Source organism: Acomys minous, assembly GCF_964271855.1.
Source record: "Acomys minous genome assembly, chromosome: 8".
NCBI classification, from domain to species: domain Eukaryota; kingdom Metazoa; phylum Chordata; class Mammalia; order Rodentia; family Muridae; genus Acomys; species Acomys minous.
This window is the reverse complement of record NC_140489.1, coordinates 17735123-17751321: the sequence shown is the minus strand read 5'-3', so window position 1 is coordinate 17751321 and position 16199 is coordinate 17735123. Positions and strand designations below refer to the sequence as shown.

Below are 16199 nucleotides of genomic sequence, written 5' to 3'. Positions count from 1 at the left end.
AGTCATAGAAGGCAGCTGGGCAAGCTGCCTTCAAGGCAACGTGAGAGAGCCAACACTGGTCCCTCAGTGGAGCCTAGCTCCAAGAAGCCTTGGTTAGGTCCCAAGTAATCATTATTGGGGTTTCAGAGATCTATCTGCCTGACAAGACAGAAACCTGCCCTCAGAAAGTACCATCTGCCTCTACCGAGTTCACTATAGACATAAGTAGCCCATGTCGTGGCCAGAGGGTGGGTTAGCCATTCAGACACCCTGGCCAGAGCTACCAGGCCCCACCACATCCAACCCTGCCCTCTTCCTGAAGCAACAAGATGCCCACCTGAGTCAGCCCCACGCAGTGCCTCTGGGCAGCTTACCCTGGCAGCTCCGGTTGTCCTCCAATAGGACGTAGCCTGGAGGGCACGAGCAGAAGTATGAGCCCGGCTGGTTCACACACTCGTGTTGACAGAGGAACTCGGAGAAGCTGCACTCATCCATATCTGAGAGTGACAAGGTATAGCTGGTGTGAATTTTCACAGACTATGTCCAGTGCCCACTCTTTCCTAAGAGACAATGACTTCAATACATTGAGGTTTTCAATGTAGTTCTTGATCACATCAAGTGATCCCTATGAGATCACCCATTGACATTTGGATAGCTCTATTGGGGTGGCAAGGAGCAGCACAGGGACAATGCCTCAGATGTCCCCTAGGACACGAGATACAGCAATCTCTAGCCAGCCTAGAACCATACTGCACAGGAAGGCTGGGGGCGGCACTGTCCCAGCAATACTGCCATTAGTCTGCATAGACCTTGGCAGCTGACACAGGAGCAGGCATTCCAGTAAAGCCAACCCTTCATCGCACACAGAGTTTGGCAATGCAGGCCCCGTTTGCGCCTCATTGGACAGGCATGCCAAAGAAAACATGTTTTTCTTGCATTTGTTGTTTCCCGAAAACTCGCTCTCACTGGTTTCCCCATGTGACGTGTCCTCGGATTGCTTTGTAACTTACAGACCACTGGTGGCTCAGATCACCCAGAGAGGGTAAAGGCATGAAGGAGGCTGGTGCTGTGTCTTTGCAGAATCCATGTGTCACATAGCTAATGCTTTCTGAATCCAAGAAAGGAGCCTCTCCCAATCTCTCTGAGCTATCTCCTGGCCATGGGTAAAGAGTCAGTGGACTTAGAATACGCCCCCTAACTGGAGTTAGCATCCTCCAGTCTTCTCCAATTCTTCACCAGCTTTACAGAAAAACCAGGGGACTCTGGCCCCAGCCCATCAGGGCAAAATATCATCGTGTGTGTGTGTGTGTGTGTGTGTGTGTGTGTGTGTGTGTGTGTGTGTAGTTTACAGTGTCCAGTAGTTTCTTTACTAGATATTAGTAGTGATATCCATCAGTTCCTGAGGCCTAATGTGTGTCAACTACCATGTTGAATGTTCGACATATCGCATCTATAATCCCACCTCAACCCTAAGAAGAAGGTGTTTTGAATATCTGAATTTTTAAAACTAAAATTTAAATTTAAATTTAAAAAAAAAAAAAAAGGAAGAAGCTCATGGGGCTTAGGCAAGCAGACCAAGCTCTTAGATGAAATGCTGAACTAGGACATCACAGCTCTGAGCATGGCATCTCAGTGCTACTCTGGTGAGCACGATGAGGTAGCATGCCCTAAAATCACCAGATCTGGGAGGGCCAACAAACATGGGAAAGATACCCCAGGCAAGTTAGTTCCAAGCCCACCCTGCCTCCTACTGGGTGAAGGAGGGTCCCCAACTCACTACACTCTGATTTGTCTTAGCATCTGCAACTCCAGAAATCCCAGAAAGTTTTTTTTCCTCCCACAAAGGGCTGTGGCTCCGCCCTCTGCTGCAGAGGCGAAATAGAAGGCAGGCGTCTGGTAGGGAGCATGCACTAGGCTGTTTTCATTCTTCCCTGTGAAACCTCATCACACTCACAGGACTAGCATGGCTTAGAAGATCCCCGAAGGACAAGGGGACAAAGTTTGGTAGGTTTGGTAGAGGGGGCTGCCCCAGCTTTGAGAGCCAGCTAAGAGCAGTAGTGCCCCAGTATCTCGGGAAAGTGCACAAAACAAATCCCCTAGGCCACTTCTAGCTGCCTACAAGGCCTGCTAGAGCCAGAGCTCCCACTGAAATTAGTAGAAGGTGGTATCTAGCGACCATGGAGGAAACGCAGGCCAGTTAGAGTCGAAAAAGTAAATCCTGGCAAACTAGAATGAATTGAATTCCTCATGAAGCCCAAAGCCCTTAACGCTTCAGGAAGATTCATAAGGCAACACCAGTTCGTCTGGTCATTATGACCAGTTCATGAAGATAGTTATCCAACAAGGAGCACACTGACTGAGGTTTGGGAAGCCCCTTGGCCATAGAAAGGACCAACCAACAGAGTTTGAACCCAGCCTCATCCAGCTCCGGAGTCTCGACTTCAATGCCCTGACAGTAGTCAATAAATGTCTATGGGAAGGCAGGTAATTCTGGGGCAAGTATTAATCCCATCCCATAATGCAAAGCTTTCCACACCTCTCAGTTCTTTGGCCCAGATTCCCTAAGGAGTACCATGAGGGGAATTGAAATCTGGGAAGAAAAGGGTCTTTCATGCCTTTGGGTATTTTATTTCAGGGCGGGGGGGGGGGGGTGTTGGTATTTAATCAGGCTGCAGCTCTGTAACTGCTTGCTGTGACTCTGAGGGCCCTGGCCCTGAGAGTGGTGACCATTTGTTCCTGGGAATTCTGTCCCTAGAACCTTCCAGTCCCAAGGGAAGCTGAGAAACCAAGTTTCATTCACAGCCTTGGTGGGTTCCCTTGACGGTGAAACCCAAGATTGGGACTCTTTCCGTTCTGCTGGCCCATTTGCACACCTAGAGCGCACCTACTTTTATTTTGAAAATTGCAGAAGTGCTGTTACTGTGGACTGAGCTAATTTACAACCACAGAGGACATTAAAACTGGTGGTACGATTTTACATTAGTAAACATTTATAAAGAACAGAAACCGACAGACAGACAGACAAGCAAGCCCATGGCTCTGGCCTGTATGGGCTGTCACAGACTAAATATAAATTAAAATGTCTTTCTTGGTTTCAACAAGTTCTTACTATTTAGGAATTTAACTTCCTTGGGGGGCATGGAGGAGATTAAAAAGGTAATTATAACAGACTCAAGAACCTAACCTGAGCAAAGAATAATACCAACTTGGGCTTGGATGGAATTTTTTTTTTTAAAGTCAGCTAAACTACCACATCTGTGTTCTATAAACAAATCACTCAACAGCCATGCCTTTACTCACTGACTCAAGACCTGTTTGCTGCATGCTTGCTGTGAGCCAGGGCTGTGGCTATTTGATGACACTCCCAAAGTATACAAAGTGTATGCACGCATATATATGATTTATTTACTCAAAGTCCTCCTGACCTATTGGCAAAAGCGATTATCCCTAGGTCATTGCCCTCTATACACAGCATCTAGACCATTTTCAGGTCTTGGGTTAGTGCTGGGAAAGGAAGATAACTCTCACACCAACCAAATTCGGTGAGTTCTCCCTCTCGCCGACTGCATCCCTGATGCAGATGGTGACTTTACTGACTTTTCATTAAAGGTCAGATGACCAGGAAGGTAAGACTGAACTCTACACCTCAGGAAGTGACTCATCTTTGTTCTGTGGTGGTTATGACCCCATGATACTGGGAAATGTCGCCAGCTAGACAAACCACCAGGAAATGAGAGGAAACATCTATGATGGGTCCCTTGTCCCAGCCCCAGCTCTCCACACAGGTGGACAGCTCAAACGCCCAGCCCATTACCACTGCAGTGGATGCCATCTTCGTCAAGTTCGTATCCTGGGTCACAGCGGCAGATGAAAGAGCCATAGGTGTTGACGCAGGTTTGAACACAGGGATTTTCAGTCTCACATTCGTTCACATCTGTACAAAATCAAAGCACATCACTATTAGTCACACACACACACACACACACACACACACACACACACACACACCACAAACAGAGCAGAAACATGAATTGGCTGTGAAATCTGTCACTACCAAGAGCCCAGATTCCCAGGTACCAAGGACTCTCTACCCAGGACCTATCAGATCATGATCTTGTGCTCTGTAAGACTATGTTAATTGTCAATTTACAGGATCCAGATGAGCTTCAGACACACCTATGGGGGATTATTTAACCTCAGGTCATACCTATGAGGGATTATGTTGAGTACGTTAGTTGGCGTGGGCAGCACCACCACTGCCTGGACTTAGATCCTGAGTTGAATAAATGGAGACCGTGAGAAAGGACCAGGTTTCATCACTCTCTGCTTCCTACCTGTGGGTGCCACGTGACCAGCTGTCTCCAGCTTCTGCTGCTATGGCTTCACGGTCATAGTGGACTGTTGTAACCTTGAACTGTGAGCCAACATAAGTCCTTTCTCTCTTAAGTTGCTTCATCAAGGTGCTTTGTCATAACCACAGGAAAAGTAACTAAGACCGTGTCCAACACGTAGCCTGAGGAGCTACAGCCTCTGTATGCATGCCCCTTCTGGAGTGGCAAGCCAGAGGGGAGATAAAACGGGTCACGCACAGCATCCCTGTGTGTGTGCACTTGCATCTACCAGGAAGTCTGCTCTTCCAGGATCCACCCACAAGATTTCCTGGCAGAAGCCACTCTTTCCCGCCTCTAATTTGCTCCTCTCTCGCCCTCACTGACTTGAACGCTTCAGATAAATAATCACAGCAATTCTGAGAATATATTTGTTATGAATAAACAGCCTCACTGGTATTTCTTCCAATTCTGCCTTCAGACCATTGTCCTCCATTCTCCGTATTACATAGGTAAAAGAGAGGATTATAAGAAGCCCGAAGAGTCACGGTGGATGCCTCCTCCTCAGTGTGGTGATGGTTTCATGTCAGTGTTAGTGGAAGTGTGTGCCTGAGGCAGTGCACCATATTGTGTCTCAACTATATATCAGCAGAAGGCTACTGTGATGCTTCTGAACACTGAGAGACGTGGCCCAATTCCCATGCCAGCAAGGGCCTGGCCAGACCATCAGCATGAGTTACGGACCTCTTCATAATCCACAGGATTCATTCTGTACAGCTTATTGAGGTGGGGGGGACATTGGGAAGGAGATCTTCCTGATGCTGGCATCAGCTGACCCTTTGCAGGCACCACCAACCCCTCCCCCATGTAGTCACATGCCTACGGGGCTGGCGGTTCTAGTTGAGAGATGTTTTCTCCACCTCACTAGTCCAGTTAAGCCTCTTAAAGGCTCTGAAAAGAGCTTTGAATGTTCTCAGAAGTAAAGGACTTTGTGGTAAGCAGCTTCTGAGGGGCCTCGCACAGGGGACGGCTAAGCCCATGCCCACAAAGTGCCTGCTTCCTGCCAACTCTGGAGCCCTCAGAGGAAAAACAAACAAACGAACAGCCACGTAGGAAGGGTCTAGTGAGATACCAGGCTGCCCTGGTGCCCACGCACCCAGCATCCAGACTGGGGCGGGGCTGAGCAGGAGCATGTCCCTGGTGTACTAAACCATGTACAGGCCAATGTGGCTGCGCGTTAGGGCTGGCGTCCCCAGTTTCTGGCCAGACACTTGCCATATGGTGATGAATAAGCTCAACTCGGCTTCCACAGCACAGAGCTACTTTTGAGAGGACAGAAAGGGTTTTATATAACCCTTGTGTCCTAACTGCCTCTCTGGCAGATTTTCCAATGGGTGCTTCAAAATCCAGAGGGCAGGGGACCGAGGAGACAATTCAGTCAGAAAAGGGCTTGTTGTGCAAGCATTAGGATCTGAGTTCAAATCCCCAGCACTCATGTAGAAGGCCAAGCATAGCTGCATGAGCACCAAGGCAGGCTGGCATGTCTGTGCCTGGTGCTGGAGAGGGAATGTATGGGGCTTAGGCCATCCGTCTGAATCCTGAGGGCAAGGCACCCCATCTGACGCAGGGAGTCCTTGCTTGGACTTCTTCTCAGCTCTGCCACTACCAAGCCACCTGACTCTGACCAAGTGGCTTCACCTTTGTGAGAGTTAATTTCCTTATCAGCAGATCATGGCCACAAACGCTCTTCTGTCTATAAGACTCGATGGGGTCAGCGAAGCCAATGCACATAAGTGCTTTGAGGAGAGACATGAGGTGCTATGATTGCACAAGTTTGCTGGCTGCATGACTGACCTGTGGGCCCTGCTGATGCAATATCCTGATGGCCAGGTGCCCATGTCTAAACCTAAGTGCTGCCCGAGGATACCGGTCCAGCCTCTGAGGGAAAACCTGGGCTGGCACCTCCGCTCTCAGCCTCGGGCCCCAGGGCCCCAAGAAATTGTCATCAGCCCTAAGCGGCTTATCGCAGCAGCAAGGGAGCCAGGCGCCTGCTCCCTGCTCCCTGCTCCAGTGGGAAGGAAGGGCCCTGTTTTATTTATTTCCTCAATCTCCTGGCCCAGCTCTGCTCTCAGACAAAAAAAAAAAAGAAAGAAAGAAAACCTGCCCCTTTTTGCAAAAGGAGCCCAGACAGGGGCTTCTTGGAACAATTAGCAGGACCAGCTTTAGAGGAGAGCTTCACAAAGAATCCAGGATCAAACCCTTGAATGCTGATGCCTTCCTGTTTATCCAGTGATTTAGATATGATTAAACTAATGGAGACATAATATCCTCTGAATAGCTGGCCAGGAGCCTGCACACCAGACCTCACTCAAATGCTGTGACAAGGAAACGGGGCCCCTGTGAAACGTGGTGGCAGACTCCAACAAAGGCCTCATTCTGTGTCTCCGTCCAGACCAGGCCACTGCTGGGGACTGGAGACAGGAGCCAGAGGTGGAACCCAGGCCACGTCATGACTTAGAGTCACTCTTTAGGTCTTAAGGCCTTCATTGACTTCCGGAGCAGAAAGAAGCCTTGCAGGAGGACTCAGGATAGACGTACAGATTGCTTCTCCTGGTGATCAGTGTTGGAAGCGATCAAGCAAAACCCAGAAATTACCTCTATTTTAATGTGCTTTTGTGGAGCTTTCTGAGGAGTCAGAGAAGGTAGCCCACCCTTGACTGTGCTCCTGATATAGTCCAGAGGGAAAATTCCTGAGAGAAACGGCTGCTGTGTTTGCATCGTGTTTATGTGTTTCTTTTGTGACACGTCAGGGGTCAGGAGCCTTGAGAGGCACTCTAGGCCTCTGCAGAGCCACAGCCACTAGCAGACACAGAGTGACAAGCAGATCACAAACCCATAAGGTGATCTTTTGACGATGACTACTGCTCTCTAACCTCTGCAATCCTAAGAGCACTTTTTGAGCAGGGTCAGAACACACCACCAGCTCTGGTGTCAAGTTTCCATCAGCTGGTGGGGGGGGGGGGGACACGGGACATGGGGAGAAGAGAGTGGGCAGGAACTGGGACACATTTTAATGACAAGTGTTTGGCAAACATCAACTGTCAGGCTCTGGAGATGACTGAATCCAGTGTTTTGTGCTGTGCCCAAGTTATCACGCACATCACATACCTTGGCAGGATCTTCCATCGTCGTTGAGGGTGAAGCCAGGGTTGCACGTACAGGAATAGGATCCGGGAACATTTGCACAGAGCTGCTGGCAGTAACCATAGCGACACTCATCAATGTCTGGAAACAAATACAGTCAAAGTAAGCCAGGGCTCGCCCCTGAGGCCACCATCAGCATGGTATCATTGCCTTCCTCTTCTAGGATGGGGTCGGAAAGGGCTGTGAAAGAGCGTGGCTGCTAAGACAGTGCCTAAGTGTCATGAATGATGATGCTCTTTGGACCACAGTGCTTGGCTTCCCTGCCACCCTCTCTACCTCCCCCAAACAATCTCTGTTCCATAAACACCAGCTCCTAGCCTGAACTCTGTGGCAAACTTTTCGGCTTTGATTGGGATATTGCGCAAGATGGCTTCTCAGAACTTACCCAACTCGGACTCAACTAAAACTTATACAAATAATAAGATTCAATGCTATGATGCTCTATGATTTTTTTTCAGTACCCTAAACATGAACAAGTTAGCTTTAGCATGTGAAGAGATCAGCAGAAGCGCTCCAGAGGGCTGTCTGCCAGCTCCGCTGACAATGACTATGTCCAAGGGGCAGGCATAGGATCTCGGGCTGTCTGGTAGCGCTACAGTGAGACCTATGAGTGTGGCAATGCAAGGGTGTTTGTGCTCACCTTGGCTCTTACCCTTACACTGGAGTAGACATTAACTTCCAGATAAACACACTTCTGAGCCATGGGAAGTAGCAATACAGCGAGGAGTGCGTGCTTGCAACAGAGCTATGCCCCATGACCTCCTTGTAACAGAGCTGTACCCCATGACCTCCCTGTAACAGAGCTATACCCCATGACCTCCCTGTAACATGCAGCAGGCCATGAGGAGCCTGATGTCACTGGGAAAGCACTTTATAACATCCCTGGCTAAAAGAGTGATGGGCTGGCCAACTCGCTCCTATTAGGCGCGCAGCCTCCAGTGAAACCACCGTTCTCCAGGAGGGCAGTGTCCTTACACGCACAGGCTCAACTGGGACCAGCTGATCTGACTGAAGCACTCACTGAGCCTTGCATCATCCTTACTGTGCTATAAAATCCCAATGTCCCCTCCCTGAAATCGTGGCTCTTAGAAAGATACCGATAGCACTCTTTGTGCCTTGATCCCGGGGCCCACTTTCTGCTGCCTAGTTCTAGAAAGAACTCCACCCCAGGCCAGTCCAACCCAACCCATTACCTATTTTCCAGCTCTGGATGGATTCTGGGCCATTTCCTGTGATTCTGCTTTATCTCAGTCCCCTTTGCTTCTAACATGGCCTAACCAAGCCTACTTGGAAAGCCTTTGGGGTGGTATAGTTGCTAATCCTGACCTCTTCCCAGGACGCAGTTGGGAACATCACCAGTGCCTGGCGAGGCATCAGAGGCAGAGAAGGTATCCTCTCATTGAGGGTACATAGGAAGGAAGGAAGCCTTATCCTTCATTTTTTTCTGAGAAAGGCAAGGTCTCCAACAGTGGAATAGTAGGAAGCCATGGAATTCACATGTTGAAAGAGAAAGAGGACTTTGGCCAAGGAAAGGCATAGGGCCAACGAGAATTAGGAGAGGTCTTTATGTCAGATGTGACATGCTATGTAGGCACATTATGCAACAGTGAGCATTCTTCCATAGTGCTCTGTGGTAGAGTGCAGCCGTCACAAGCAGAGGAACTGCATCTTCTGGCATCTCTCAGATGGAGAGATCTGCCCTCTATGCGTCCATGATGGGCCCATGTACCCTGCCCCACATCTTTCTGGTGCCCTTTGTGGTAAGAAAAAAAAATCTGGCCTGGGAAAGCTAGACATCAATATTAGACCCAATTCGTTTTAAGTTTATCCAAAATGTTCCTCCTCTTTGAATCTGTCTCCAACTCTATAAAAGTTGGATGACATAATATCGAACATCCTCTCCAGCTCTAGAGTTCTACATAAGAAGTTCCTGTACAAACAACTCCCTCTTGTTGGTCTGCTTCCATTCAAACCAGTAACGTCATATTTTCCACTAGAGCAGAGATTGGTTTAAACGCATAGGGACTATCGTATTCCTGGAAGACCACATGTGTCAGCTCTGCTGTGCCTGACTGGAGAGGGGAACCAGGACAAGACCAGGCAGTTTACCATGTCTCAAGGACACTCCAGATAGGTCAAAAAGTAAACCCAAATCCAGCCACAGTCCAGAGACCCGGAAGAAAGGTTTTGGGTTTTTGTTTTGTTTTCCTTTTATATATATATTTTTTTCTATACTGCTCTTTGACTCTAATTTTAAAGCAACTTGACTAAATGCAAATTCAGAGAATAAAAAGAAAATAATCCTAGCCAATGCCAACTGCAGTAAAACTGTGATCAATCAGTGATAATTGACATCTCTAGAGTAAAAAGAGAAAGCTGTGGGGTGGGCCGAGTGGAGTGGCAGAGCATCATTGCTGGGGTGAAATGTCACTGGCACTTCGACCTGCATTTGAGATTTGGAACATTTCTGTAACTAAGCAAAAGTATTCCCTCAGCTAAGGACTATTTCTAATCAGGGTAGAGTAACTCTCATTTCTATCACTTCTTGGCTAGGCTATATGCTTCCTAAAGGCAGGAAGGTTTCAGCAAACTTATGCCCAAGCCCTTAGAATACAGTTTAAAAAAGAAAAAGAAATGCTAGTGACGGTGAAAATGTATTTCAATGGATGGTGACACATGCAATGTCATTTAGTAGCTTTCTATACATGCCCTAAGAGAAGCTTACTGGACCTCCCTACTGTACCCACAATGTACTGTCGGTGACAGGTGACAGCCATCATCACCCCCAGACTTCTAGGAACCACGGGGAGCTCTTACCTAGGCACTGGCCTTCCAGAAGCCAGTAGCCGTCGGTGCAGGAACAGGTGTACCCTCCTTCTGTGTTGATACAGATCTGGGTAGGGTTGCACTGGTGTGAGTCTGTTGCACACTCGTCCACATCTGTAACACACACACAAAAAATGTATTCTGGAGAGCGCTACCCACATCTAGGGACCCTGGGGCCACCAGAGGTGCAAGTGGCCCATTTGTCTCAGCCAGAGGCTGTTGATAAAACCACTGGGTTCCACCAGGAGACAGAGCATTTCCCTCATAGGCCTTTTTGAGACACGCTGGGCTCTGCTTAGAATGCGCAGAGCTGGTCTTGCTCAGAGACAAAAGGGAAGAAACCCAGCTGTACACACTGTTCATCAGCCTTTATCACCCTTTTCTTAACATGCACTGCATCAAGAGCGACTCCTCCTTGTTGGTCCGGCTCTCTCCTGTCTATCACTCCTGTCACCCTCTCTTTCACGACTGCTGCAGGATTTGCTCATTGACAGCCTTTTTCCACCTCTGCCAAAGGGACCATCAGGAAGTCAGGAATATCATGAAGAGCTGCCGTTCACCATGTGCTATGCCCGACCCCGCATTTATTCTCACAGGATTTCATGATTCCAGCTAGGCCAGCCGAGCTGAGGGAGTAGTAAGCAACAGGCCACACGCTTAGCCTACGCCTCCCATGCCTGGCCCAAGTCTTCTCTGTGCAGAGATAACAGAGGACACAGCTGGGACCGTGCAGATGCCGGAGGGGCTGGCCAAGGAAACTGACCCTTCCCCCTCCCTACCTCAGATGTCTGCCTGTTGACACTGCAGACCGCAGACTTTCTCCCCGTCCGCTCACATGGCATCTTTGGGTTGAGGACATGGCTCAGTATTAGTGTGCCTGCCTGGCGTGTCTGAGGTCCTGGGTTCAATCACAGGTAACATATGCGCACATGTGTAATGGGGCTAAGAGGCTCCAGAACCCGGAAGTGTGAGCTCCTTGAGACAAGCCTTTGCATAGCACTGGGTTCGGCATGCTGTATGATCAGGAAGCCAGCACAGCTGGGTGTGACGTGCAACCAGGTAAGCGGTGGTATCTTTGGGTTAAGTGACACTGCCGCAACCCACTATCGTCAACAGCTCAGCACTAAGAGAACTGATGGATCCCTGCCAGACTCGAAAGTGACAAGGTGTCTGGGTCCCATGGGACTCAATCTTCACTTCTCTAAGCATGGATATCCACCGAGAGTCTTGGTCCATTCCACCCTGACGCGGTGACAGCATGCAAAGTCCCGGCCCAGTTCTCCGCTGCAAACTCCTGCCCCTCCCTTCACCTCCCTTCCAACCGGGCTCTGCCCATACAGCCCAGCCTCCCGGGGGACCCAGGGAATAATGCTTGGCCAGCGGCCACTCCTGTCCCAGTCTACTTCCAAGCTATGACAATAAATATTGCCACCGTGGGCCAGGACATATTTACATTTTCCCAGCAGAGAGTGATGGATGTGATTGTACCCTGGGAACAGCACTGCCCTGGGAGTCTCTGCACTTGTCCCTGACTTGACAAGAAGGGAAAGTGAGAGTGACCAAAAGGAAGTGAAGACCTTGGAGAACCATAGTGACAAGTCCCCAAGGCTCTTCCTTTGTGTGACATGTAACATGTAACACTGTGCCTGCAGAATCGTCCCACAGAAGCCACGTGCAGACAAACACAGGCACAGACACACACACACAGACACACAATCTTTGAAGTTCCTCCTTTTTCAAAGCTCTACTGCTCTGAGATTTTATGTGTGTGTGTGTGTGTATATGTGTGTATGTATGTATGTATGTATGTATGTATGTATGTATACAAAAATGTAAGATGAGCAAGATGGGTCGCTGAATAAAGAAAGTGCCTCCCACCAAGCCTGCCAAGCCTACCAACTTAAGTCCAATTCCTGGAACTCATATGGTGGGCAGAGAGAACTGACACACACACAGTTTGTCCTCTGAGCTCCACATGCATGCTATAGCATGAACACACACACACACACACACACACACACACACACTCACACTCATGCATGCATGCAGGCACAAACATACACTCAATTAACTAACTAAAAATTTTTATATTTAGTTTTCACTTACTTTCATTAGCTTTCACTCTATTTTTTTTTAACGGGGTCGTCTGTATAAAGCCTGTTTTGAGAACTCAGTGGATGGTAGGTTCCTGGAACAAAAGCCGTCATTAAATCCCAGCCAGGCTGCTCCAGCCAACTAGCTGACAGGATTTTGGAATGTGGGGTTCCAAAGCGGCCACCACCCTGCAAAGCACTGTCAGCTTACACACCTGCCTGAGGAGCCCAGACTGGAATTGTTCGATCTGTTTCCACAAGGGGAGTGAGTGAGGCGTAGCAGACTCCAGCCCACAGCTCAATTGCTTACATTAAGTACATCTGACTTAAGTAACGGAAGGAAAAATACATAGAATGGCTCCAAGGACATTCTTTGGCAGGGCGTCCTTTTCTGCATCAGTGGAAAAGCACAAGTTATGGCAACCTGAGCAGGTGCCATTATCCTTGTACGCAATCATGTCCATTTCCTTTCCTCGTGTGATGGGTAGGAATGGTCCTCAGAGGAAAGACTGCTGAGTGAGGCAATCACTCATTCACTCACTCGTTACTCATTCATTATTTTTGCTTTATGGTGTGAGTGTGTGTGTGTGTGTGTGTGTGTGTGTGTGTGTGTGTGTGTGTGTCCTTCCAAAGCTCCAGACCATTTGAGAGAGCTGGCATCAAGCACAGCCCTCCCAACACATCTACTAAGTGCCACCCACCGGCTCCCCATTTCCTCCCAAGGCTGCACCCTGACTCAGCTGCCTGGACACCTGGAGGAAGTCGACCACAGTACTTGTGGCTGGTTTCTCCCCAGGTGGAAAAATGGCTAACCGCTCTCCAGGTGACTAGCCCCTTAGGAACTGAGGAAGGTGTGACATTTTCTGGAACCTGGAAAAGCCCAGTGTGCTCTCGCTCAACAAGAAATCCTCATCTGCACCAAGCCTCACCTTTTGTTGTCCCATGAGGCATTGGCCAAGCTGTCATTGTGTCCTTCGGGTGTCCACACTGTGGTCTTCTCAGTTGCAAACAGCTGTTCACTCAGAAAAGGCATCAAACCAGTCACTACTGTGCTTTGACGCCTTTTGAGGAAGGCCACAGGCAGAGTGGGTTCCAGGGCCCAGGAGACTGCTCCACATGAGGTCACCCCTCAGGCACTCCACGATCTTACCTATATCCCACCTCCTCAGTCAGACAGTGAGCTGACATGCGCAGGTGGACCACAGCGGTAGGAAGGAAGCAAGGCCCTTTGAGTCTGCGTAAGGTCTCACAGAGGCTTCAAATGGAGGGACTGGCTTCTCCCACCACTGCCCAAGTGTCAGTCATCCTGGGGACAATGGAACATTCTTGCACTCTGACCCAATGGGAGGTGTGAGAAGGGGCTGCCTTCTGCAAGCTACCACAGGCATTAGGCCCTGGAGCAAAAATGTGGAGTGGAAGCCATGGGTGACTGGCACCCCACTCTTTGGGTTCTCTGAAGGCTTTGTGGGTATCTTGCTGCTGGCTTGAGTTCAGTTGATGTTCCTTCTCAAAAAAGCACCACGTGACACTCTTTTGTCCCATATGAAATGGTTCCAAGGGCAACCTTAGTTCGGATTCTCTGTCAGTTAGCTACTCATTTCCACACATGAGCACAGCAATATGCCATCACAGATACACTGCAGTGTAAATAGCATGCAAATGTATGTGTGCTGTTGCTCTATGAAGTGTTCATATAAAGGTACTCTACACTTAAGCATTTACTTCAGAAAGTTAACAGGAAAGTGTTTAGACTATTTTTGTATCAGTAATTCTAACTAAAAGAAAAGCATTCCTTAAAAACCTGGGCTGAGAAGCTGGCTCAGTGGTTGAGAGCACTTGCTATCTTTCTAGATGACCGAATTTGGTTCCCATCCCCTTCATCAGGTGGACCACAGCCACCTGTAACTCTAGCTCTAAGGAATTTGACCTCCTCCTCCGGCCTCTATGGGCACCCACACACGCATGACACATACTTGCACAGACATGTGTGTGTAGCCAAAAATAAAACCTTTAAAAAATTTTTATATAAGCTGGATGTGATGGTCCATGTCTAAAAATCCCAGTCCTGGGAGGCTGAGGCAGGAGGATTACCAAAAGTTCAAGGCCAGCCTGGGCTACATACTGGATATGGGGCCAAGCAGGACTACATAGTAAAGCACTGAGGCAGGGAGACTGGGGGGGGGGGGGGACAACAAAACACTGAATTAAAATTTAGAACTATAAATGACAGGACTGGCAAGATGGCTCAGTAGAGAAAAGTGCTTTTTCCTCCCGAGACTGGTGGCCTGGGTTTAATTTGGTTCCCAGGACTCCTGTGGTAGAAGGACATGGGCTCACATAAGCTGTCCTCTGACCTCCACATGTGCACCGTAACATGTAGAACCAAAGGATAGAAACATACCATACATACATACATACATACATACATACATACATACATACATACATACACACACACATTCATACATACATGCATTTAATTTTTTAAAATTAAACTACAAAACAGAACATCTATGCTTCCCCCCCCCCCATGCCGCAGGAAGAACATCTTCTGCGCCATTGTCTTAGCGCCAAAGTCTGAGAGGGGAAATAAAACCATCAGCGGGCCGAGACCAGAAATGGCCGACACGTAATAGGATCAGCACTTGAGGAGCTGCCATGGGTGAGTACGGGTCCAGCTACCTGCACTGATGAGGAGTACAGAATGGATCCAGCATCCTCCTGTAGCACCGACGGATGTCCTACCTAACAGCTGCAAAGGCTTCCGGGAGACTGTTAAATTACCAAGCGTACTCACCCCCATCACCAGGGCCTCCCCACCCCCACCCCCACCCCCGACCCCGCCCCACCGCACCCCTGCCACCGCCGGGGCCTCAGACGTTTCCAGTTTATTTGCCAGTGACAACTTGTCCCTACCGACTGTGGAAGACCGGGAAGTCTGGCCTCTCCCTTCCGGGATCCACGGCCTAGAACTTGACAGAGACATCCCAGACCTTAGCACTGAGGCTCAGTGTGCTGTGAGGACATGGCCAGGGCCTCACTCCCTCAAATCCCCAACACACTACGCAGTAGGACATTATGGCAAGAGGAGAAAACGACAGACGCAGTCCTTCAACAGCACCGTCCCTTTCAGCCTCTGCACGCCGGCACCTGCGAGTCCTTGTAGGATAACAAGCAACTGAAACATGAAGAGACTGTCTTACAGAACCCCACAGCCATTCCTTAACCTGCTGGGCTTGATCTTTCCCTTTCTGCACCCAAGCTCCAGGTCTGTGGGACAAGTGACACTGATTTAGGGAGCCTCTGCTGGACGTGACTGTTCTAGTGTGAGAGAAGCCATCACGAAAGCATTCTTGCTGGGCAAGCAGGAGAAACTGTCCAAGAGTACTTCAACTCTATACCTTTCCAAGGGCTCTGCTCTTCTTTTCTTCTTCTTCTTCTTCTTCTTCTTCTTCTTCTTCTTCTTCTTCTTCTTCTTCTTCTTCTTCTTCTTCATGTGGCAGAAATCATTTCTGTAGTAGCAGATTTTTAGCTGGTGAAACAATATGTTTTTCCAGCAATTTTTTTTTGGTTCCTTCCTTGCCCAAGCTTATGGGGTTTGATAAGAAAGAGGGGAATAATACTGCCGCATTCCTGTGCCTCTGCGTGAAGGCTATTTCAGCCCTTGCTGTTTGTCTGGGGGACTGCCTTTTTTTTTTTTTTCAGGCAGCCCAACCCAGCCAAGGCTGGAAGCCACACAGGACCTACTGCCCAAACACCTGTTTAATTA

General features: G+C 48.9%; 1 protein-coding gene across 2 annotated transcripts in view; it reads right to left on the bottom strand.

Moving 5' to 3' along the window:
* FBLN5 (fibulin 5) overlaps positions 1-16199 on the bottom strand; it is a 71926-nt gene that overhangs the window by 12627 nt on the left and 43100 nt on the right. For both annotated transcript variants that reach the window (XM_084792567.1, XM_084792566.1), the window contains exons 5-8: positions 10329-10451; positions 7476-7592; positions 3794-3913; positions 354-476 (exon numbers count right to left, since the gene is read on the bottom strand). In XM_084792567.1, coding sequence (XP_084648693.1) covers positions 354-476; positions 3794-3913; positions 7476-7592; positions 10329-10451 — 483 coding nt within the window. The remainder of the gene's footprint in view (positions 1-353; positions 477-3793; positions 3914-7475; positions 7593-10328; positions 10452-16199) is intronic.